General features: G+C 49.0%; 1 protein-coding gene across 1 annotated transcript; it reads right to left on the reverse strand.

The window, feature by feature from the left end:
* MEGF9 (multiple EGF-like-domains 9) lies at positions 1 to 24958 on the reverse strand. The gene is made up of 8 exons (XM_009319471.1): positions 24816 to 24958; positions 24566 to 24668; positions 23319 to 23376; positions 22437 to 22635; positions 9372 to 9511; positions 5628 to 5771; positions 4458 to 4730; positions 1 to 455 (listed from the first exon to the last, which is right to left on the reverse strand). The coding sequence occupies exons 1-8, from the start codon at positions 24956 to 24958 to the stop codon at positions 1 to 3; spliced, it is 1515 nt and encodes a 504-aa protein (XP_009317746.1).
* Positions 24959 to 25559: the final 601 nt, after the last annotated feature.

Consider the following 25559-nt stretch of genomic DNA (forward strand, 5'->3'; position numbering starts at 1 on the left):
CTAAGCTTTATAATTATGCATGGGAGTCGTCAGCGTTAGCTGTCCATTCGGTGTGACTTCATTCCCATCATCTTCCAACAGCCCCGAAACATCAGCGTTGGGTATGCTGTCGTGGTAGCTGCTAAAACTGATGTTGTCCTCTTTGAGTTCAATGGTCCAAAAAGGAGCGTTAAGTTTCCTGTTTTGATACTCACGGTACATGTAGACAGCACCCACAAAGCCCATTAGTAGGACCACAACAATGATGATAACTGTCAAAATAATTATGTTAAACTGAGTCCATGAAACATCTGCAAAAGCAGAGGTACTATTGTCAGAGGAACTTATAGGAAATATAGTCTGTATAGTTGTTGGTGACAACGTACTGTTTATCACTGCCGTTGAAAATGACGTTGCCTTGCTGGCATTTGGAGCAGAAGTTGTAAACTCCCTTGTTTCTGGGCCAAGAGTGGCTTCTACAAAACAAATAAAAAATGATCAATAAAGATATGCTAAGCTGGAATCAAACACAAACATAAGAGATTTAACATTTATATCACAGTTGTTATGGCAATTAAGTCTACACTGTTAAAGTTGGTATTTTTTCAAGATAGTTTACAGAAATGGTTAGCCAGGGTTGGGTTTGGTTTTTTTAAATAATTCTGTGTGCTAAGTGCTCATTGACTGCAGCATTCCTATGAAAAATCTGGTGATGGATGGATAGGTGCAGTAGCCAAGATTCAGTGTTAGATACATGAGCTCATGATGAAAGCAAGCCACCCAGTCCAGCTTATATTCACAGCCCATGAAAACGGGGCTCTACCAAGTTCAGCAAGAGTTTGGACTTTGAACCTAATGAAGGCAGAGTTTCACTTGTTGTCTACGTGGGCTGCACAATCGGGCTGGGAGGACACAGCGACTCCAGGAGCTTAAACCTTTCACAGTTAGTACGCTAGATGTAGGATTATGTTCACAATGTTATTATTTCTGCCTTACCCGTACAAGAAGATCAAAAATGAAAAAATGAACCATGAGTATTCCGCCGTCACAGTATTTAGCAATGGGTTTCAATGTTTACACTGCTTCATGTAAAAGGGCAAAATAATTCCAGTTCTGCTTTTGAATGAATGAAGTCATACACAAATCTCACGGAAACCCCCAGTCTGGATAACCAGAAGCAGAAGATAACCAAATCACAACCTAAAAAAGACTGTGGATGTTCTTATGAAGCTTTTGAACATAGCAGAAGCCAGTTTGGATCCTGTTTTGTTTTCAGCTGCTGGCATATGTCCGCACATGAAGGATGAGAACACGGGAACTATCAGCCTGTGCCACAAGCTCAGTCTTCCTCTGCAGCCTGTTCCCAGGCACAAAATAGCCAAAAACCTGCCTTGCTTCCAGCAGGCATGGGATAACTCCCTTCTCAGATCTAGGAGTCGGCGACAAGTTAACACTGGAGATCTCGTAAGTGGGATGCAAATTCATTATGCCTTCTTCAAAGCGGTTGAGCTATAGGCCTCAGAAAGCACCGTAAGAGCCTGAGTATTAGGCTCCCAAATGTAACTAATAAAGCATTTTCTTCACAGGAATAACCTGATCTATTTTAGACTCTCAAGTCAAGGCAGCAGGAACCCTCCAGAAGCTGAAGCCTCAATCAACCAAAATGTTCTCTACACCTATTGCTCCACAGGACTCTCTGCACTCTCTTTCCCACTCTCTTCCATTTCTCTTTCTTCCAGCAGAAATGCAACTTCATTTTAAATCCACTTACAGCTGCAGCAATTACAGCTGATGGTGCTGTGTTGTATTGATCCAGCTCTCCTGAAGAGAACGTCTACTAATTATGACTGAAGAGGAGAGTCACTTCCAAAGGACTAATTTTGCACTAAGTGGCATCTCCAGTGGCAAGAGGAGCTGGAAATATTCAGCACGTCTCCTGCCACAGGCCCTCGGAGGAACTCCCATGAGTTAACTTTGGGCTGTCACGTTCCCAGTTCAGGCAATGGAGAAAGAAACTCCTCTGGAGGGGGCACCACACACCTAATTTAGGCTCCTGCTCAGAGTCCCTCCCTGCAGCAGCTCCTCTATTCTCTGCGGGTCCTGCCTTAGGTTGATAAGGATATTCGGGATGCTGAATGCCAGAAGGCATTGCTCTGTGGGATAACAGGCAGAATTTAGCAGTAGGAAGCAACGTGACAGGAGCAAGAGGTTCCTGGATACAGCTCTGGGAGAAGGGCATGAGGAATTCTGTCATCCTTTCCAAATCCCTTCATCAACACTAAATTCTTGGCAAACCCTGTCAGTAGCTATAATTAGAAAAAAACAGAACAGAGACAATGGCTGATTCACCAGCAAGGAAACAGGACTCTTCTGGGCTTTATTTGTGAGTCAGCATCAGCTAAGTGCTGGCAAGGGGGACATGGGTGAAAACATTTCCTGGAACTGAGGGTAATGTCATGGTGAAACAGTGCCGTGCTCTGACCACGGACTGTCGCTTTTGGGCCGTGACACAGCGATGCCTGTTTCTGTTCACCAGGGCCGTGCCAGCCCTCCAGATGTCCTAAAGCAGCTCCTTGAGAGCGGCAGCTGTTCAGTCAATGGGCTGCTTTGGCAGCTTTGACGTGAGTGTCATATCCAGCTGCTTGATTGAAATGCAGTCTCTGCAAAGCTTCTGCTACCTCCTGCAATGAATGAGCACCGGCAGGAGCCAGGGCCGCGCCAGCAGCCCACGCGCCAGCTCTCGGGGAAGGCTGCGATGCTCGGCTGGGTGGCACAGTGCCACGCTGCATCACTAAGTCCTTGCTGCTATGCCTCACCGTCGCAGCAGGAACACCATCCACCCAGGGGTTGGAAACACTGACTTTGGTCATCCCACACGTCCTTTGAATATTCTCGCCATCAGCCTTGAAAGCATCAAAGTCTTGGTCAGGTTTAAGACTCTGAACAGTCCCTGTGGATACTAGAGGTTCATAGAAAACATGCAGTCTTTTTTCAACCGCGACCACTTAAGAGTCTCAGACTCCAATAATTTCATCTGCAGATCTGGTGGGTGATGATTTCACTCTAGAAGCCACTCAAAACCAGGCCGCTCAAATGCACTGGTGGTTTATGAAAATCTTAACCTAAGACTAGTTAATGCACAGTACCTCAGCATGTCAATTTTTAGGCAAATTGTGTGTAAGAAACTGGAAAGAAACTGTGCACCTTTTTAATTGCTTAATAAGAAAGGGAAAAAACAGGTGTCAAGGAAACAGGAAAGCCAGAGGAGCATGTCCCAGTCCCTTTGAAAGGGGACAGTCTTTCTGCACATCAGGAATTGCCTATAACAATGCCATTAAAATAAAACGAATGGTGAAAACTGCAAGTATACAAGCAAAGCCATACACATGGATTTTAATGGAGCAAGGTCATGTAGCTCTTTGTACAAAGACAGAGCTGTGCAGAGGGAGACAATGGATGACCCGATGCAAAACGGCCATTTCCAGCCCTGTAACGGTACAGTTACAGCTAATGAGCATTCAACTTTTTTGTATTGATCATCTCCCCGCGCAGAGGACGACTCTGTGATTACACCTCCAGAGAGCAGCATGGGAGTGAAAACCGCATTAGCTCCTAATGGAAGATCTGAATTAAATCTCTGTTGGTGACAAGGACGAATTTGGGCCCAGATACTTTCCTGAACTCTGGGTTCTCTTATCTAACACATAACACCTGTAATGTTTCCATGCATGGAGATGGAGATCCACCTTGTGGACCAACCTACTGATAACCACTGAGGGAGCAACTTAAGAACCCTTTTCTCTCATTTTACTATAGGTCCTCCCACTATGCAGTAGCCTCTCCAAGTACCAGAGCTAGTTCGCGTCTGAGATACTACATACAGTGTCTCGGACGTGGATTGAAGACTGATGAGAGACCCCCAGAGCAGGTACCAGAAAATTCTGGCGTTAACTCGCTGTGCAAGTTTGGATCTCAACTCTCTGAGCTTTGGCTTCTCCATTTAGAAAGCAAAAAAAAGAGTATCTAAACTTGGTCTAAGTAGTTACTGTTCGCAGAGTATGAGGAGTGACAATTTATTATAAAGACCCTTTCTAGGGAACTAGACAGTGCTACTGAATGGACTAGTCAATAAGGACAATTCACTGGGCCCTAAGAGATCAAGTATATCAAGCAATAGAAATCTGAAAAAGTACATTTAAATACACTGCAAATAGGTTTTGTTTTCCAGCTTGTTCACTAGAGGTGCCTGCCACAGTCTGGGAATCAGGGTGGTCACAGAGCTAACTCTCAACAAGAGATCTCAAGGCCAGTAGGCACCAACATTTTATAAAGGTCTGGTTTTCTTCCCTGTACCACAGGCCAGATGAATCTAAACCAATTTGAACAATTAACAGTATTCCCTCCCCAGCCTTCAGGCAGCTTGTGCCCACCTGAGCCGCACAGCAAGCTTCGACACTGATTTGAGGAGCACGTTTTACCTTTCTTGGTGCAGTTGGTGCCCTCGGGGTCTCGGACGTAGCCGTCCTCACACTCCTCGCAATGAAACCCAGCAGTGTGGTACAGGCAGCCAATGCACTCCCCGCTATCAGGCTTGCACACGCTGGGTGACCGTGCTGGGTCCACATTCCCGTTGCATTTACATCTTACGCAGATGCTGTCGGAGTTGTAGTAGCCGTTGTCGCACTGGTTGCAGTTCGGGCCAGTGTACCCAGTTTTGCATTTGTCACACCTTGGGGCAGTTTCACCAGGCTCTAAAGAATACAGAAAGGAAAACAGGTATGTGCCACAGCCCCTTGCAGAGAAACACCCACTGTGGGATTTGTTCTGTGGGAACTGACCACAAGTCACTATGACAGAAATCAGCAGCCACTGAGTATTAACCAATCTCAAATTTTAAGCTGAAAATAGAACTTTTGAACTGCAGCAGTTTCTCTGTTCCTAGGGAAAAAAAACCTTTGGGGGTTTCTGATGCCTTGTACCAGCCTCACAGAGCATGCTCAGCACGTTGCTACGCAAACAGATTATTACTCCTGAACATTTCCATCGCAAACAGACAATTTCAGAAAACAGCTGGAACTATACTGGGGATGTTAGCAATCTGCAGGAACTTTTTGGCCTACATGAAGCCAGGGGAGGCTTGGTTGCAAAACTGATTAAGGAAATATAAAAAAAAAAGTCTTACATCTGTTTATTACAGCTATGACTTCTTCTCTTGGTTACATCAAAATAGAGCAGGAAGATTGGGGAATCTGTTTGGAGTCCCATGGAGATATTCAGAAGAGGGCTCACAGAGGCATGGATGGCTACGTGGCACTGCTGGCCGTCTCCTGTACCTCTCCTGGCTGCCACAAGCCCAGCAATTTCTCTCTGCAAAACTTCGCAAGTTCTCAGAGCAAGCTGCAGCCTGTAGCGAAGCGTTTCTGATGCCCTCCAGCTGCGCAGCTGCGCTCACAAGAGGCAACGCAAGCACCAGGGACGCACCGTGGCAGGCACTGCTTCCAGCAAGGTGCCCCAGTTCCCACGAATGGGCGGTTCATGGGCTATAAACCACCTCGCTAGGCTGATGCACAGAGTGGCAATTTAACTGAAACACATTGAGAAGAGCTACATTCATTATCTGAGGAATTAGACCAAAACTAAAGCCTTACGTATTCGGCAGGTACCAGTCGATGCCACGGTGGAGCACGGGCAGCGATGGCAGGCGTGGGCAGGATAGGTGCTTCTGTAGAAGCCCTCCTTGCAGAGCTCGCAGTGGTTTCCCTCGGTGTTTTCCTGGCAGAGCAGGCAGGTGCCTGGGGAAGGGACAGGAGCACAAGCAACCGTTTGGCAGCAGGAACTGGAGCAGAACATTTGGAGCAAGAATCTGCATGGAGCGCTCTCAATTATCAGAGCTCACAGGTGATTTTGGATGCCCCCTGGGCAACACATGATCGTGGCCTCTTATGGCCTTCTGATAGTCGTCCCCCCCTCCACACATACACAATGTGAAAAAGTAGGTAGCTCCAGCAGAGAGGCCCACAGTTCATCACTTTAAAAGGTCAGTACAGGTCAACACATGCTATCGATATTAAATGGTCCTCAAGGAAAGGGGTTTCAGTTTGCATTTGTGCCAGTGAGACGGGATCTTGATGCTTCAAATCCCCCACTCCCACAAGGGGTCCCTCGAGTTTATGCCTTTGCCCTTTTTTTTGTGCAGCCTCTTCCTACCCCACAGAGCTGATGGTCGGGGTAAGGAAGTGCCACTGTCCTGCTCTGGGGGCAGATGGCTCCACCCCACCAGTGTGGGTCTAGCTCCTCCATCCCCACCACAGGAGGAACATTTGCTACACGCACAAGGCAGCAGCAATTACTGACCTTCCCGGAGAAATGGAGAAGAACTGAGGGTTCACGTGAGCCACCTCCCCTTCCTGGGGTAGCCCCTAAATCAGAAAATCGATGTGCTGTGTCTTAGTGGAGGCTGTGTCCTAATGGCCCTCTAAATTGCATTTTGATACTATTGTGACCCTAGAAAGAAAAATCTCCGTAGCTATAAAAACGCAGCCTCTATCAAAAGCCCATCCATCAACAGGAACATCCTGTAATTCAGCAGGCTCCTCGCCGAGGTAGCAGTGACCTGAGGGAAGCTTATTAGATTAAATCCCATGTATGAGACTCTGAAAAGGCAACAGCCACCTTCTGACAAACCAGGGCGGCACAGAGCAGTTTATTCACTGCATACCAGCACAGACAGGAGATTCACTGAGCTAATCTAGCAGTGCTGCGGGGGCATGGAAAAGTCTCATATCAACATTAACCACAGAAAAAATCCTGAATTAGGTTAATGCTGACTGTTAAAAAAACCACAGGAGATTTTCTTATTAATATTGGAACAGTTTGGCTCCCTTGCAAGCCCAACACGCTGCATGGCTCCTACTCTTCTCTTTCCACAGCAGTGACTGCAGCCGAGCACCCCTGAGCAAGCCCGGCGTGTCCTTGCACCCCGGGCAGGAAGCAAACCCTGGCAGCTGCCGCTTTTGGGAAGCGGCTGATTCACCCCCGCGGTGGGGCTGGCAGCACCCCAGTGACTAAGGACACTTGCTCAGCGTCAGCTCCCACACACTGTTTGCTCTTCACCCAACAGCTTGTCAGACACGAGCCGGTGGTTTTTGTGGGAGAGATGTCAGGGTTAGAGGGTGTTGTGGTTTTTCCCCTCTGTGGACAGAGGGGAAAATTATCTGTTGGCCTTGGTTTCTCCAGTTGCAAACCTCGATCAGCCGCTTCAGTGGGATGCCTGGGACAGACCAGCTCGTGGAAGGTCAATTTGCCCGATCAGCACTAAGGGTGCCTTGAACTGTGCTCTGCAGGCATTAATGGTGGTATAAATCTGGAATCACACCTGCGTTTTCTGTACAGTCTTGGTCATTTCGGGACCAATGTCTTTCCCATTGGCGGAAATTACTCGCATTTATCTACACCAACCCTGCAAAATGGCTGCGTTTCCAATGAGTCAGCAAGTTGCTCAGCCTTGCAAAGCACGCATGGGCTTGCAATCGGGCATCGCTGTGGAAAGCCTTAATAATTAATAGCACTTCCCATCCTGATAATGCCCTCGGGAGGGATCAGACCTCAGAGTACCCCAACTGGGAAGAAGCAACCAAACTCATTGCACAGACACAACACGGGGCACAAGGGTCATGTCGAAGGAAGCGCTGTCGCCTGGGGAGCTCTGGCTGCCCAATTTCCAGCACAGTCATTTTAAATATTCCTCCTGGCCAGAACAACGCCGAGCGAGGCCGTGCGGACACTGTTGCAGAGCCGGCAGAGGGAGCCCGAAGTACAACATTAATGAGAAAGAAACCTTGAAAATTTGACAAAGACTACACACAGTTGATGTAAAGCTGGGGAGGTCACACGAAGTGCAGTCTTCAGAGCAGGCTGAGTGCACTGCGTTACTTATTAGATGTCAGATCTAATTTTTAATCAACTGTTCTCTGTTCTGGTTTTGTTGGGTTCCCCCACCCCCGGCAGCAAATAAAGCAGATGGAGGAAAATTTTTAAAAAGGGATTTTTGTCAAATCAACAGTAGGTCATTAACCAAAAAGAGGGTTTTTCTTTGCAATGCTGTGGTCAGCGCCGGACAGCCCCAGCAGAAGCGCTGCCTGAACAGCCCTATCCCGGAGGCAAGGTCTGCGCTGGGTTTTGTTTTGTTTTTTTTTTAAAAATCAAGAGCAGGGGGAACATTGAGGGAGAAAAAGGAAGAGCAGATTATCTTACTCCTTCACAAAACCCACACACCCAGCTCCAAATCCGTAACACAGCTGATGTGTGCACAGCTTTAGGTACAATCTTATATCCTTCAGTATTAGTAGGACATAAGCACTTGAAGTTCAGTATAGGAATGAATGCAATAATTCATCCTCAAGGAGTGCAGATCTGGTGCCTGCCGCTACCCCTGACTCCCACAGAAACACCCTCTCTGCCGAGCAGGATCAGGGCATTGGCTGGGCACAGTCAGCACTGCGGCCACCCGTTCCTCTGCTGCAAACACACAGGCCGCGAGGGAACAGACACTGGTGCAGAAATTGCCCAGAAATACCATATTTGATGAGCTCTGCCTCTCTGCCAGCTATGCAAAACACCCAGCAATGTTTTTTAAATTATCGCTCCTTTCTAAGCTCCTGGATAAGTATTACAGAACTGCATGTCAGCCTGGAAGTTTTGATGCGAATTTGAAGTGTGAGTTTTGTTGCTACAGTGGGGATTGCGCAGGCAGTCACATAACATTGCTCCTCCGGGATCTCTCCTTTCAGTGGAGATGGGAAAGCAATTAGGTTCCCCCCACCATTCCATAAGCTATTCAAGCACAGGTGCTTCAACATTTGCACTCCATCAACATCTGCATGAGTGAGAGAGAGTCAAAGAAATGATCAAGGAAAATGAACAAGGCAAATTTATAAAAAGTGAGCAATATTAATTAGGTGCTGCCAGTTTTTTCCAGCACTAATCATGTTATCTGTAGCAATAACAGTCACCTTACGTCAGTGCCAGTACAGTATATGTTTCCAGGTAAACAGCAGTTAAACAAAAGCTCCTTAAAAGCCCGTGTTGTGTATTTGTGTAAGTGCAGAGAACAATAGAGCACTGATTTCCGATAGAGACTGCAGAATAAAGGCTCTGCACTGCAGCCTGGGGTAAATAACGCAGCCTTTATTGACTTCCTTGAGAAGAGGACGAGCTCCAACCTTGCCACGCATTTTAATTCCAGTTTTAAGGTAAAGACTCTGGATACTCAAGGCATAAAGATGCAGATGAAGAGGATGAGAGTGGAGGTCTGCTGAACAAAAATGGCAAAAACCAGAGACAGAGAAGACAGGTAAAGTCTGCACCCACCATCGTCACAAGAGGAAAGTTACCTGTTAAGCTGTCGCAGGCTTTAGAGTGGTTGTTGCACTGGCACGGCTCGCAGGTGGTTTCGTTAAACCTGTAGTATCCATCACTGCACCGGTCACACTTCAGGTCCGTGACACCGACTTTACACTGGCATTTCCCAGAGCTGCACGGACAAAAACCAACAGTGAAATCTGGATGTGCTGAGAGGCATCCAAAGTACAAACCTGTGGTCAGTGTTTCGGACTCCCTTTCCAGAGCGGGGAACTCTACGCAGAAATGCCTGCTGGAAGCAGGACATAAAACCCATAGGCAACAATTTCCAAAAAGTGATGGGGAGTTCAAGAAAGGCTGAGCCTCTGCAAAACCAGTTGCCCTGACAGCATTTCCAGCTGGGCACCAGAAATCATCACTCACTCTGGGAATCCTTGGCCCAAAGCCATCCCCATGCATCAGCCCCAGCAGATGCTCCGACAGCCCCTCTCTGGTCCTGGCTTCATCAAGCCCCTGCGCTGGCCCCGGGTCCTGCAGGACACTGGGACACCCGTGCTCGCTATGCCTGAAAGATAAAAGAGCACCCACGTGGATAATCACCTCCCCTCCACATCGGCGCCGAGCAGCACCTCCCAGATTTTCGGGCAAGTGGACAATTCCCTGCTCACCACCTGCTCTCCCGGCTTTCCCCCAAGAGCCGGCATAGCAGCTCAGGTGTCTCGCTCGGGTTTCAGCCCAGGCAGGCGCCAGCCACCAGCACTCACTCCGCTTCTCCTCCATGATCTCATTTATCCCTTCCACACAACATCCCCACGGCCACCCAGGCAAAGCCCCTCTCCCCAGCCGACTTCTCCTATGCAGTAGGAGCCAGGGAAAGGCAGAGAGGGGTTTCCCTTCCCCTGCGGTTTCCACTATAGCTAACGCCAAGCAGGAGCCTGTTTACTTGGGCACCAAGGCTGACTGCGCGAGGGGTGGAGCTCTGCATAGTGAAAATAGAGGGTATTGGTGTTAGCTGGCATAAGCAAATACCAGGAGGCTGTAAAAAGCAGGGGTTACCCTCATTCCTTTGGCTTTCCATGCCAGTCTCTCCACATAGAGGCTTCAAACCTATCGCTTTCATAAGCGACTTTATATACTAGCAGCATTTAGGCTCAACTCTCAGAGAAATCACAGGAATGGATAAAATGCTCTTTCCCATCCATCCCCCAGCACAGCGACTGCCAGCTATGGCTCATCCCACCTGCACACGTGGGAACCGCTAACGCCCGAGCCGAGGACAAGAGAGCGCAGAAGTGCCTCTCCCCATCTCCGATAGCCCTGGGGCGACCTGCAGGAAACCTCAACCCCTGCGTGCTGCACAGGGAAGCCAAGACAGCAACCCAAATAAACGTGATTTGGTCTCCTCCAAGGAGATGGATTTATTTGCAGCTGCAGCGGATGAGGCGGGTACCATCCACAGAGCACCCCCTGCACACCGCTGGATGCATCCTCCTCTTAGCCCTCCCCCTATATAACCTCCACCCTATTCACACACTTTTTTAATTCAGCATTTCAGGGCTCGGTGTGCCTGCACAAAGATAATCTATTGTTCTCCCTTGCTCCTCCTGGGGAAGAGTGAGTGAGCAATGCACAATTTGCTTCTAAAAGCCCCTAGAAAAATCTGCTGATTAAAACTAATAGAGGCTGAGGCTCCAAATGGCTTGATGCACTGTTGACATGTTGTTTTTAATTAAAATGCAGTAGATTGCAATGTTTTTGGGAAGACATTGCTTCTGTTAGAAATTAACATAATTTAGTATTTCTGTTGTTTGTTTGCTTGCCAAACAAAAAGGAAATACTCAAAGGCACACCAAAATACGGAACTCAGCCCAAGTGGCTACACAATTAAATAGTTCCAGAATATGAAACTTCAGGCATATTTAATGGACTGATTACAAGAAGGAAAAAGAAATATGATGCTGCCTTGCTCTGCAGACCATTATCTGGAATTGCAGCAGGCAGATGCAGAATTCAAAGGGATGCTGTTAAGCAGCTCAGTATGTTTGACTTTTAAAGAGCTTTTCACAAGTCCTAACATTAATCCAAATGTTGTCACAGTGTTTAAAATAAGAGCAAACAAAAAGCAGTTTGTTTTTATTTGCTTCTGACCGCTACCGGACAGATATTCCTTTAAGCAGGCAGGGGACAGGCAGAGCCAAGCAGGGAAAAGCAACTAATTTGCGGGGGATCTGATATTTAGCCTGAAAACACATCTTCTGGGTATGTGCCCTATGAGTAGGACTTCACAGGACCAAGCACTAGAGCTGTATAATCTTCACCCTCCAAGGCTTCCTCCTGGAGTCCAGGATGCTCCGTTCACTCTCTCCTGTCCCTTGATCAAGCCTTTATCTTAATGACACCCTCCTCTTCTTCCCAGCTGGCACCCTTCCATCCAGACTCCCACTTCATTTCTTTAAAGGAGGTTTATTTCCCCAATGACTCTGCTAGAGCTCAATGCAGCATTTTGGGGCAGCGTCCCTTGATTTTACTCGTTAGCTTAAAAATAACAGGAAAGCAAGCTATTTTTAAAAAAGAGACGGTTTTGGAAAGTTTGGTTTTAATGCCTCTCAAGCAGACCTTTTCTCAACATGTTACACATGGCACAGAGCCAAGTTCTGCATGTGCAAGAATTAAATCACTCGGCAAATATAAAGCTTTGCCTGTGGTCATTGCTTCCATAGAATAAAGCCCCCTTACAACACTCCTTTTCATAGCTCCAGTCCAGTAAAGACTGTCAGACACTTTTTAAAGCAAAGGTCAATGATATAAATGCATTGAAACCACAAAAAAAAAAAAAGTCCTGTTAACAGACTGATTGTGCCCATAAAAATCCAGCAACTTGAAAGAAAAGACCCACAGTTTAATACTTGCACAGTGAGAACTGAACTGGATTTTGAGTATCAGCCAGGAATTTCTTTTTTGGGGGAAGTGGGGGGGAAGGAGGGGGAAGGGAGGAGGGAAGCATTTTGATGCAGCGACATCAATTGCTCAACTCCATTTCAGATGATTATTAACTCCACGGAAGCCAGCCAATTTTTAGCTCTCACAAAAGAATTGATGGAAGGATGTGTTGGGACAAAAACAGACTTCCAGTAACAAAAGTCTCCTGCTAGCCTTGGTTTCTACTCGATTTTTATGAATATACTTACTTTAAAGACAGTGTAGGTAGTGTATATCACCATCACATCATCCATCAACTTTATATATGTTTCCTAATGATTAAAAACATCAACAGCACGAGAGATCCTGGCAGAAGGAACAGGCAGTGATTAGCCGGCCAGCGGGGATAGGGGCAGACCACGTGCAAGGCTCAAATCCGACGCCAAGTGATCCGACCCTCCAGGGGTGAGGGCTACACACCACGTTGGGGACCCCCCCAAGGCAGCAGCTCGTGCATCTAATCACCTGGCAGCTCCCAGCCCTTGGGCTTCATGTTATGCCTTAGGAGCTGCTGCTTTGATGCCTGCAGGGCAATAGCCTGGGGCTGGACGGCACCCGCTGGCGGGCAGAAGGTGGCCACCCAAGGCAGCAGCACGCCAGCAGACACTGAGGAGGGGGCTGTAAATAAAAGCAAAATATTGGGCAAGGGGGAACAGCCTACAGCCCAAAATACGTCTGCAAAAGCCAGTCTGATTTCACTTCCACCCCCCACAGCCCCCTTCTACTCCACCCAAGGGGAACAGCCGCAGGACGCAGGAAATCCCATCACCCACCAAGTGATTCGTGTCACTAGTGGCAACAAAATGTTCCCCGTGGTGGGATTTTACACAGGACTGCAGCTTTACAGCTACATATGTTACGGGGATATAACAGAGAAAACCCCCCTGTGCATTACTGTGGGTGCTGTTAAACAGGAGGATTGCAGATAGTTTTGACCCTGCTTGGAAGTGTCCTAGGAGCAGCACACAAAGAACAGGGAACACCTCCAAAATCCCGTCTCATGCCTGGCCTGCAGCTGCAGAGCATCAAGCAGATAATTTTCTGCCAGGTCTGATGGCCAGGGAAGGACACACCGATGGGACAGGCTCCACCGGGGAGCTTGGGCAATGCCCTAACCCTGCACCGCTCGGCACAGGACAGCATGGGAACTCAAGGCCTCATCACAAGGGGGAAAAAAACCAGCATTAAAATATCTGTGATCTGAGACAGATCACAACGTGCAGTTGCATCTGCAATGGGTCTCCAGTCCTCCTCCACAGAAATATCCTTAAGTGAGCGGGGACGTGACAGACACAAGATGGATGGGAAGACGGAGGACCATAGCCTTAAGGGCTGTTCGGAGGCATGCTGTGCACGGTTTAATGGTGTAACAGAAAACCCTTAGCAAGCTCTAATCGTTTATTTTCTTCTTTTTTTTTTTTCCCCAAGGAGGAGGGAAGGGAGAAATTCATTTTGAATGTTTTCCCAGCTGCCAGAAAAACCCAGATGCCCAGCTGCCATTGGGAGGCCAGGGGCTGCCTGACCAAGTCAGAGCCAGCCAAAATGGTACAGCACCAAGCTTTTGTGCCTTTATTTTTAAAACATATGAGACTGGTAAGATGTTGGGACAGAGTCAGAGAAGGAGGGAGCTCCCATGGGTCTCGAACAAGGGCATACCATGCAGCTGAGCCACGCAAAACCCCCCACGGCTTTGAAGGAGAGCTTTGCCAAATACATTTACCGTCTTCACCTTGAAGCACCCCTCACCCCACAGCATGTCCCAGGATGTCGCTTGCAAGGACCATCCCCAGAGAAGCCGGTGAGGGGCCATGCTGCCCTGGGAAAGAGGAAAGCGAGGGCTCCTGCCAGGCCTTCCCCGACCCAACAGCATCTCCTGCCGCCCCGTCCCCTCCCAGCCACTGCCTTGTAAACCTCTGATTACAGATATGCCCATCACTCATCCCAGCAGGACCCAGAGGTGTTCCTGTAACATATACAATTAACAGCAATGACAGCGCTCCGTATGAATGAGGAAAAACACGTTGCTGAACTACGAGCATCTGTAAAACAACCCTCATGAAAAGGCTTTGTCACATTTTCATGGAATAAGACAAAAGGATGCTGCACAAGATTAGGAGAATTCAGAAGAGATGTCGCTAAAAATGGTGCGTTTCTCCAGTGAGCCCAGCTCCTTTTGTGCTGATTTTCTGTGATGTCTGACAGCAGCCAGGGGATAAATCTCTCTTACATTTTCTGGGCGACGTAGAAAAGTTAATATTTGAAAGCTAAATGCTCCAAGACACTTCCATGGAAAACCAATGCCGTTAACACTCACGCCGAGCAAACGGAGAACCCTCATAACCCACACGTTGACTTTCCTTTATGTCAATTAATTTGAATATCAGCACGAGGGGAAGCGGAGAGCAGGAAAAAGCCCCACGTAGCACGCGGGTTGGGTTTCACCTCCCCACTCCCTCGGCTCAAACCAAAGCCACCGGCAGCCGAAAAGCTTTGGTGGAAGGGTTAGTGTGACCACGGCCGAGCCCCGTGCCCGCCGCCCCGCTCAGAGCTGCCTTTGTGGAGGGCAGAAGAAGTGGGGCTTTATTGCGGCAAACATTGGGCCATTGTGCGCCGCATTCCTTGCTTTGTGCCGGGGGACCACATCTGTTTATATGGCAGCCCTCGACAGAGCAAGGACACTTCACAGCTCTGAAAGACCATTCTGTAAATGTCAAAGGGCCACCTTGTCTGGCCACTGCCGCCTCCGCGGCCCTGTCTCCCCCGCTGAGGATGCCCCGCGCTGCTGGGAAAGCCGTGGATCTCCAGCCTGGGGCTGTGCCGTCTCCTCTGGGTGCCCACCCACCACCAACCACCGGGACCTCAGTCGCTGTGGAGGGAGGAAGCAAAGGGAAGAGCATGATGGCCCCAGAGAACAAGGCTGGATGGGGTCCTCTACAGTTTGGCACAAGGAGGAGCAGCAAAAGCTTAACTAACCGCAAAATCTCAATCCCAAACGGTAGGTCCCGTCTTCCCAGAGCATCCCCTGGAGATCACGGCAGTACAGGGATGGGACAGGCAACCTCAACGCAGAGGAGGACACATCAATGGGGAAGGCAGGGAGATGGGGCTGGTCCCCACTGGACAAACCAGTTTTGCCCAATGTAGTCCCTCCATCCCCCAGATCTCTACTGATGCCTCCTCACAGGCAGCAGAAAAAGGCACAGGCAACAAGCACTGCCTGAAATCAGGCTGGGCACCACCTCCCCCAGGTCAGAATTCAGCCATTAGAGCTTAAAAAGTTGAGCCAATACTTTTTTTGAGGGCAGTCAATGTTTACCAGAGTGGCAAATCTGCAACAGACAACACAGGAACGGCAAAGCGGCTGGAAAATCAACCAAATAACAGGATTTCCGAGAAGCCACAATTAGTGTAGGGGAGATGATAACAATCTACCTTTCCCTGCCACTGTGTCCAGTCACTCATTCATTTCCCATCCCTGTCTGCAACCAAATAAAAATGGGTGCAGGTACAATATTTACCTGCTTGTGGGGGAAAAGAGGAGGAGAGCTAATGGGATGTAAAGGATCCGACAGTCTGAAATAGGAGAAAGATTTAGACAATTAAAGCATGCAGAAAAATATGCTCTAACGGGGTATTCTTCTGCTTTTATGATGTCCACATGTAACGATTTCCGCTACAAAAAAAAATCTGTTCTCTGCAGAGTGATGCTGACAAGGCATTACTGGGAGATAATAAGCCACTGCTTGTGCTCAGCCAGTCTATGAAAGGGAGAGCAGCCTCTTTAAAACAGGGAAAAAGGGGGGATTTTTTGGTTTGCTCGTAATTTTTTTTTTTTAAATAAGTCCTTGAGGAGCTGGGCTCCCAAGGTCTTCTCTCCGAAGGGGAGCAGTGCCCAATGTGGCTTACTGGAGTGCTAAAATACAGTGGAATGGAAATACAGTTCCCACGCAAAGAAAAGACATTTCAGCAGCGTGATGCCACTCTAAAGACAGAAAATGAAGATTTTTCTCTATGCAAAATGAGAACTCCACCGCCTTCCCCCAGATAACCTCCTGTGGTTGGGATGGGCAGAAGCCCTGGGAACATGAGGTCCCTCTCATCTCAAACCATTGCCACGAGCACCCTTCCTGCCCAGGCTGGTGAAGCTCCACGAAAGCCTTGAATTTCAATGGGTCTGCATTTTCTGACTAACAAATTCTGCCCCATGTAGCTTCATATCGCATGATGCTCAAGGTGCGTCTAGTCTGTGACCTACCTGGGTGCTTCCCAATGCTATCAGGACCAATGTTCCTTATCGCTTTTCTCCCCCAAGGTCTCTTTGCATCTTTTCACATCCCACTATCTCCGCAAACCCAGCGTGCGGCTCTCCCTGCCCAGCATCCCCAAGCTCCTTCAGAAACCCCAGCCCTTATTCAAAGACCTTAACAAAGAACATTGTCCAGCGCTGCTGACCTTACTCTCACCAGCAAACGCTCTTGCAAATCCATATGAGTAAGGGTCACAAGACCAGCCTCTCCAAAGAGAAGCCCACTACAAAGAAGGCATACAGGGATGGAGACTGCCCAGCTAACAGCACTCCCCTTTCAGCCTCGCAGCATCCCTGCTCCAGGGGACAGCCATGTAGAAATGCTCTCAGGGACACTCTGCCTTAATTCTTTGTAATACGAACACAAAGCAGGAGATCCCCTTGAGGGGGCAAAAACATCTCTGAATTAACACTTTGGCATTTATAGGCATGCTTTATCTCCCCCCCCCCCTTTTTCTTTTTAACAGAAATGAGTGAGAGGAGCGCTCTCTAACATGACTTGTGCCGAGCCTGCGTCATGAACTGTGCATGAACCAGGATCACACGCTGCAGAGCTGTCTCCCCAGCCAGCAGTAAGGAAGGGCTGCCCAGTTAGCGAAGGAGCAGAGCGCTGCACACTTGGGCAGTGTGTTTCAGGGCAGGACATGAACCAAAGCTAGCGTCGCCTCCAAGCAGCACGTCGGAGCCTCTGCTTCCCATCGCCCTTCTGCTTGTGGGGAAACTGAGGCACAGGCAGAGGGAGCAACTTAAATTGATTCGCGGACCCCAATTTAACATGCATCTCCCTTCATCAGGGACAATGATAGCATTATATGTGTGTTTAGTTTACAGCTTTTTTTTTTTAAGGAAACTGAAAAAACCTAACCCAGATTAGATGCTTAACCCGGGTTTAGCTAAACCACATGGCAATCCTTAAACCCCCCCAGCGGCCGCGGCTCTCCTTGTTCGCTAGCGCAGGCAATGGTGCAACAGGAGTTGTGTCACCTTGTCTTCCCTGGAACCGGAATAAGTTAGTTTAACACACACACAACCTCCCAGGGAATTAGTGAATTGAGGGCTGAACCCTTCTGCACGGCAAGTGGCGTCTCATAGCATCTTCTCTGCTTCGCAGCCCTTCTCCTCCGCTCACATCCCAAATCACGGGGTGCAAGAGCAGCCGCGTGGGGACACTTGCTCGTGGGCTAAACATGCTGTCCCTGCAGCTGCGGGGCCACGCTTTGGAGAAAAGCCACAAAGGCTTGGGCTAGGAAAACCTCAAATGAATGCCTTGCAAGAGGTAAATCAGGGTAATACCACCTCTACCTCCCTGCACTGGGGTGCAGGAAAGCCCAGCACCAGCACAGCACAGATGAGCCGGCGGGACCCCAGACCGCTGGGATGCACTGAACTACCCTTGGCCAGTTTTCACCCATGTTTGCAGACCAGCATGGGGATGGCCAGTGCTGTTAGCAAGGTAAAAATAAATAAATAGAAGAAAATGCAGAGTCATTTGAAATCTCCTGCTTAGCAGGAGGGCACCACACACTGCCTCTTTCAGGCTGGGCTCTTCCTGCTTGCAGTCCTCCTTTATATAAATCAGCCAGGGGACAGGTTTACACAGGAAAATTATTTCCGCATGCATTTAAACAGCTGCGCCTGTACAGCTCCTCATGACGGCGCACGATTGCTGCTTTGCAGCAGAAAGGCTTCCTCCGAACCAAACCCCTTTCCTCTCGCCCGGGAAGCACCCCACCGTGTCCCGGGGCTGCCGTGGGGAGCAGCTGCTGTGTCGGCTCGCCGTGCCACGAGTCAGCTGGGGACACGAGTGGCATTTTGGGCGAAGCTGCACCGCAGGATGCAGAGGGCAGGGGTGTGCCGGGGGCTGCAGAAACGCTGTGAGGAGCCCCAGCACTCCCACCACTGCCCCGGCTGGTGGGGCTGGAGACCACCGTCCCCCCAGACCACCTTTGCTGCCTCTGGCTTGGCTCCTTGCCCGGCCGTAGGGAGTAGGAGATGAGAGTTCAGGCAGAGGACTCTGCTCACATAAGGAAAAAAGAAAAATAAATGCACAGGGGTTCAAGTCTGGGAGATGTGGCCTGGCCAGCCTGGGTGTGGTGACCTTCTCCAGCAGCATCGCCTTCACCTTTGCCTCCTCCACCAGGTAGAGACGTTCTTGCTTCCTCGGAGGGCAGAAAGATGGACAACACAGCTTTCAACTCAAGGTGCCCAAAAGATGGTGAGAGATGCAGCTGGTGGGGGGCAGCTCCTGGCTGGGGCCACGTCGCCATGGGCTGGGGCCACCACAGGGACCCACCCCACCCAGGCACCGTCCCCAGGGCTTTGCAGCAAGAGCACAGCCCTTCCAGTTCAGCCCGTGCACCTACATGAGTCACCCTCCTCCTTCTCCACTACTCCATGACCTTGACCATGGCCCTTGAAACTTCAGCTTCTTTCTCCACCCTTCCTCTATGGACTATGAACACTTCCAGGCCACAGCTATCTTTAGCAAGCATCTACACAGCATCCAACCCAGTGAAATGTGGTTTTATCTGAGGTTTCTAGGCGTTACCGCAACAGGGATAACATATTCCCCCTCTCTGCAATGTGTCAGCGCTCTCCGAGCAGCCCAGGATTGCATCCAGCCCCACAGCAAGCTCCAGCTTCAACTACACACAGCTTTTCATCTAACAGAAAATCACCCAAACCAGAGCACGGAAATCCTCTGCCATCCCAGAGGGGGATCTGTGTGGATCTCCCCAGATAATCAAATTTAAACCACCACCAAAACAGACCTTTGATTAGCGGCCATGGAGTCCATTCATAGCGACAGCATGTCAGGTCAATGTTCACTCCCAAAATCAACTGTCTGCCTCGGGAAAGGGATTTTTTTTATTTTTATTTGATGGTCTGCATTTGAGGTCTAGTTAATAAACAGTGTACTTGGGTGTGCCATCTGTCCGGCCATAGAGCATGCCTAGAAATAATACTAATAATCATCATATGGTGGTGCTTTAAAAGGCAGTTTTACAAAAGCCTGGGCAAGCTGATTGAAACCTAGAAGGCATGTTTTGTGTGTCCCGAGAGCTCAGCCTTCAGGCAGTCTGCCTCTCAAATCAGCTGCTGTCAAAAAGGGTCAGAGTCCAAAATTACGCTGCTGTTTTACTCAGAGACTCATCTGAACAGCGGCCGCTTTTTTCTTAAGCCAGTGTACAGGAATTAACTTGTGCAAATTAAGAGCTGGGCTGGCGCTTTAAAAAGTAAATAAACAAAAATGTCAATAATAAATAAATAAAAATTTTATTTATAAATATTGTAATTATTGTAATTATTATTGTATTTATATATTTGTATTTATGTATTTATATATTATTGTAATTATATATTGTAATATTGTAATTATAATATTGTAAATAAATAAAAATTTTAATGTCAACGGAACAGAAGCTGGTTGCTGGTGTGGGGCAACGCTTGCGTGTCTCATCCCAAGCAGGGATTGCCTGGAGGAATGGAGGGACACGCACCACTCCTCCAGGGACTCGGCGGCAGGTAGACATCAAACCCGGAGCTCCAGACCCAATGTCTCCAGCACAAGAGCCAAAAATCTCATTCCTAGATTCACACACACATCTCCTTGCAATGCAGAAGAGGCTCTCCCACGCGTCGGGGCAGACCCTGCAGCAGGGATGCACCCTGGTACCCACATCCCGGGTTTCTCCCCCCATCCACCCCAGCCACAGACAAGCAGCAGGTGTGTCTAGCCCCGCGCTTCTGCCGTCTGCAGCCGCCCCGCTTTAACGCAATAGAAACGATGGCTGCATTTGCCCGCCGGATTTTTCATCCCACTTCATTTTCCCATACACATCGCTATGCACGAGGCTGCCCATCTCGCAGCCATACTGATGCCCCCAGCCCTACAACACAGACAACTGACCTAGTTTTCTCTTTTTAAACACCCAGAGGTCATCTCCATCTGCAGCAAACCCCACTGAGCACAGAAGAGAAACAGAGTGACCTCTGTTAACATAGGTCCTCCTCCCCAAGTCTTCCTCCAAATTTTGCCCTATGCTGCCTCTTCTAAATGCCTGAGGATCTGCATCTCCCACGTCCCTCAAGGCTGTAAAATGGTGCTGAAGAGGAGAAGCTAGGGAGGTCCTCTGCCATTTCTGGGTCCATACGTGTTGGGGTTGGATGCGATGGCTCACTACATGCATGAACTCCACCTCATTCTCCTTCACGACTCGGAGCATCTCACCTGAAGTTCCCAAGGGCGTTTCTTGGCTCGCCCCACGCAGCGAGACGTGGGGAGACGTCACCCACATCCATGCTTTGTCTGCTGCCCGGTGACTCAGAGGCAGGGTGAGAACGCTCCCTCCCAGTTAACCCAGTTGCTCCAGTAGCACCTCCCTCCTCTCCCAGACTTCAGAGATAAGATTTGCCCCATCTGCCTTTCTGCCCAATTTGCCTTTCCAGTAGATCTGACCAAACTCAGATTTTCTAGTCTGTGGCAACCCCTGATGCTTGAGGACACATCTTCCCATACCTAAAACAACCACTAAAAAAGCAAGTGAAAAACTCCACACTTTCCACCCCCAAGAATCACCTTTTTTAGTCAACTGGAGCATTGCTTTTAAGTTCTGGTTTTTCAGAGCTTACACTAACAGAAAAATGCAGCATTGAAACAAAAAGGAAGAACAAACATAGGGTTTGGGTGTTTGGAAAAACAAAAATAAAGGTATAAAATAATCACAATTACAAACAGCACGTCCCTGCAGAACATTTCGATTCTGACTCAGCCCCAGCCTTGGCAGGAAAGTGCAGGTGTTCAACACACGCTGAGCCTGGATCAAACCCTAAGACAACAAGGCTGATGCCAGCGCAAGGCAACCAGTGCAGAAGCCCACTGCATCTGCGCGCCGGTATCACTTCCCTTGCAGGGCCCTGGGGAAGGGTCAGGGGCTCCGGGAACTGCCTTTGCTGCCGACTTTCTGGTGCCCAGGAAGGCTGGAAGTCACTGCAGGGTGGTTTGCTGGGGGGGTTTCCTCCAAGGAGAGACCCTGTATCTCACTGCCTTGCGAGCACAAGCAGGGGACCCAAAGGGTCTGGCTGCTGCTCAGACCATTACCTGTAGGAATAAAGTGACACCCTCAACTCAGCAACAAATCTCCAATGACCGACGGATCACTGGAAGTTGGAAAAAAAATAATGGCATGCTGGCTTTTAAAAGGCAAAATGTGAGGGTGGGTAAGGTGAAATGAAGAGGAACACATTCATTATACAAGAGCTCAAAGCATCAGCTACGGTGACTTTCTTGACACAGCAAAGGAGAGGAGGAGGCAGGAGCTGACGCTTCTGTTGGGCTGCCGCCGCTTTCATGGTGCTCGGCAAGGGCAGAGCACAAAGCTTCGCTTGCCTCTGGTGTAGCGAACATCCCTTTGGAAAACAAACCTCTCCAAAGCTCCTCTGCTCCCCTCCTGAGCTCAAGCGTGAAGGCAGTCCTGTCCGATAGAGACTAACGGATGCACAAGGCATTAAAGGAGAGGTTCTGCTTCCATACAACTCAGAAATAGAAGTTAACTCCCTTGTGGGCTGCCAGGGCTTCTGCCACAGCTATGGGTATTTTTATAATCCAGATCTTGAAAGAGAGGAAAAATATGCTTCATGAATTTTTATAAGGCCAGCTTCCTTCCTACTTTGTCTTTTTTTTTTAAATACTAGCACCAGATGACAAGATCCATTCTTGCCTGATCTGCATCCCGAATCCCAAAATATCCCCAAATCCCAATGCCGCACACACAGCCCCCTGGGAGGCTCAGGGAAACGCCGCGTTACTCACTCGTCACAGCGGGCGCTGCTGGAGCCGGCGGGGCTGCAGCCGCAGGGACGGCACCGCTGGCTCCTCCGCTCCGGGTAGAAGCCCTCGGCACAGCTCTCGCACCGCGGCCCCGCGTAGCCTTCCAGGCAGGGGCACTGCCCCGTCGTGCCGTTGCATTTGGCCGCGCTGGCACTCCCCACGGCGCTGCAGTTGCACAGGTCTCCTGCAAGGGGAAAGAGAGGCTGAAACCGGCGTGCTGGGGGCACGGCACCAAGCAAGAGCCCGAGCGGGGCCAGCACCACTGTCAGCACGGCTGCCCTCCCTTTGCTTACCCCAGGGTGGAAACATCGTCGCCGTAAGGATGATATTTCCTTTAAAATGTTGAGATGATTAAAAAAAAATGTTGGGAGCAAGCCCCCATGGTTCATGTTTCAAATCTCTCTCCAAAAGAGAGCTAGAAGATCATGGGTATAACTACTTAAATACATATACATGTAGCTGTATATAATGCCTCTATGTATATACCCACACACACTCATGGTTGTCTGGTTACGTGACTCCAGGAGCTGACAAGTGCTAGCTGTTGTAATATTAGGATAAATAAGCAACAGGTGGCAAAATCACTAGTTATAAGATCCTCTGTTTCACACCACTGGAACGCCTCCCATTTACCAACGAGCTGGTTGTTACGACACAGGACACGCACAACACACCTACACGATGAACTGGCACCAGCATCTCCCACTCCTGGAGAGTGGATACAGAATCCCCCGACCAGGAGCGGAGGGAGCGGAGGAGCTCCAGGCATTCGGGCCGATGGCAGGGGTCCCGACCGCAGCAGCCCAAGCTCCCCTGAAAATCTGCCCTCGGGGGAGCACTGAGCATGTGGAAATGGCTTTGAACGCTGGGGTGGTGGAGCTGGGGGCAGGACGGAGACCTCCTGGCTACCACCCTTCACCACCTAAACCACAAGGGGCCACCTTCGGCCCCGTGGTGAGCGGGGACAGCTCTGGGGACCCACACATGTGCCCTGGGGACACTCCTTATTTACAGGGGTTATGGAAAGCACGCACCGAGCAGCTGCTTTTTTAAGAGAGGAGCAAATCTTTTGATCAAGTGATGAATTCCCAGTCGCCCCACACATTATTTCTCATAATGCTTTAAAGTACCAAACGTACCGAAGCGAACAACTTCTCCCTGGCAACTTGTTTCTGCCAAGAGCTTTATCTCCATTCCTTCATTGCAAAATATTTAGTGCCTTAATAATTTAAAGTCTTTTTTCTGCCAAGGGTGAATTATAAACAAGTATTATTTGCAGAAATAGTGCATAAAGCATCGGGGGCTTTACGCAACCACTGGTATTTGTTATTCCCTGAGAAAAGCCAGTATTAAGGGCACTTCACGGAGAAGGGAGAGGCCAGGTCCCCATCCCAAGAAAACCTGACTTAAACAAAGCTCAAATCATGTCAAGAAGACCCAACACTAATGCTCCATGTCAGCACTAGTATTTCAGATTATTTAATATTTATATTGCACACTTGTGCCCCGATCCAATGGAAAGGATCTCAGCAGGTGCCTGGATTGAACCATAATTAAAACCCAGTGACTTAATAAAGAATAATTTATGAATATGTAAGTAATCTGCTGAAATCGGACCACACTGAAGACCTCGGAGTGCCTTTGAAAATACAAGCCATAAGGTTTCCCCCATCACAGCAGCATTGTAAGGGCTCCCCGACGTCCTTGCCCTGGGTGCATTCGACGGTGGACTGCAGCAGAACGGGAAGGCAGATTATAGAGCAGTTTGGCAAACACATTAAATGAACATAAAAACACAATTATAAGTTGACTTTTCAAGGAACGCTACAAGCCAAGTGGGAGGAAGGATCCCCCTCTCCCCAAAAAGGGACCACACAAAGCCACAGGACCTCTCTAACCAACAGACAGCCAGGCTGCGGCACCCTGGCACTTTTTATCTGTTTTCTTCCAACGCACGAAGAAATATGAGTTATTTAGCTTTATTACTCTATCAATACATCCACAGTATCCACACGGAAGTCATTTTGTACCTACACACCTGTGAAATTGCACCTAAATTTTCTTCAATCTAAACTAGCAAATAGGACAAACACCTCAAGATCTGCAATTACCCACTTCAGCAGCCACTTCACATGATGAACCAAATTCCCATCCCAATTATCCAAGCGGAACCTTATTGATTTGGGCACTTGGGCTTCTCCCAGCCAACGGGAGCTACAAAAACTTGTTGAGCAAAAGCACTTTGGAGTTTGGCAAACATGCATCAAAACAAATTTACCTTTCAAAGCTCATTACGTTCAGTGCCATTAGACCTGCTAGACTTGATTAAGAAGAGAAAACAAGCATTGTATCAGTTCTAACGGCGATGGGAGGTGCCGAGAGTGCCGGTCCAGCACAGCAGCAATGAGCTGCTCCGTGCAGAGACCACCCTCGTGCTGCAGGAGCATCGCAGCCAGAGCCACCGCCGGCTGCACGCCGAGTCCATCCCGATGCTCCAGCAGCATCGGCCGAGAGCTGAACTTCTTTGGCTGGAAAGTGATGGGTGCTACAAGTCAAATTCCCGTTCCATCCTGCTGGCATGCATGTGATGGGTAAGAGTTCCTCCATGCTGATGGGGACCATCCGTAAGCACTGCCCTGCTCCTGCCCTCTCCATCCAGCAAACCAGCACCGATGGACACAGCTCGCCAGGAGCCGTCAGAGCCCAAAAGGACACACTGGCACAGCTGACACCTGGGCACATTGCTGCGAAAATTAAATAGCCTCATGCACCGCAAGAGCCTGAAAGGCCCTTAGTGAGATAGGGCTGTGCTGTAGCAGGTTTTGTGAACTTGATAGATGAACTTGGTTTCGTGGCCATGCTTGCACTAGGGGAGAAAAAAGTGCTGTCCCCAAATATATTATACTGACAGGAGGGGGCAAAACTGATGCTGACAGCGTATTACCTTCCAAGGAAATCAGCCACGACAAAAAAGGAAAAACCAGAAGTCAGAGGAGGGGCTGCGTATGTTGGCAAGAGCCTCACGTTTCTTTTGCCCTTTATCGAAGGACCTCAGTCATCCATCAAACGGGTCCGGCCATCGCCAAACCGTGGTGCAACTCATTG

Source organism: Pygoscelis adeliae, unplaced genomic scaffold, assembly GCF_000699105.1.
Source record: "Pygoscelis adeliae isolate BGI_AS28 unplaced genomic scaffold, ASM69910v1 Scaffold270, whole genome shotgun sequence".
Lineage (NCBI taxonomy): Eukaryota > Metazoa > Chordata > Aves > Sphenisciformes > Spheniscidae > Pygoscelis > Pygoscelis adeliae.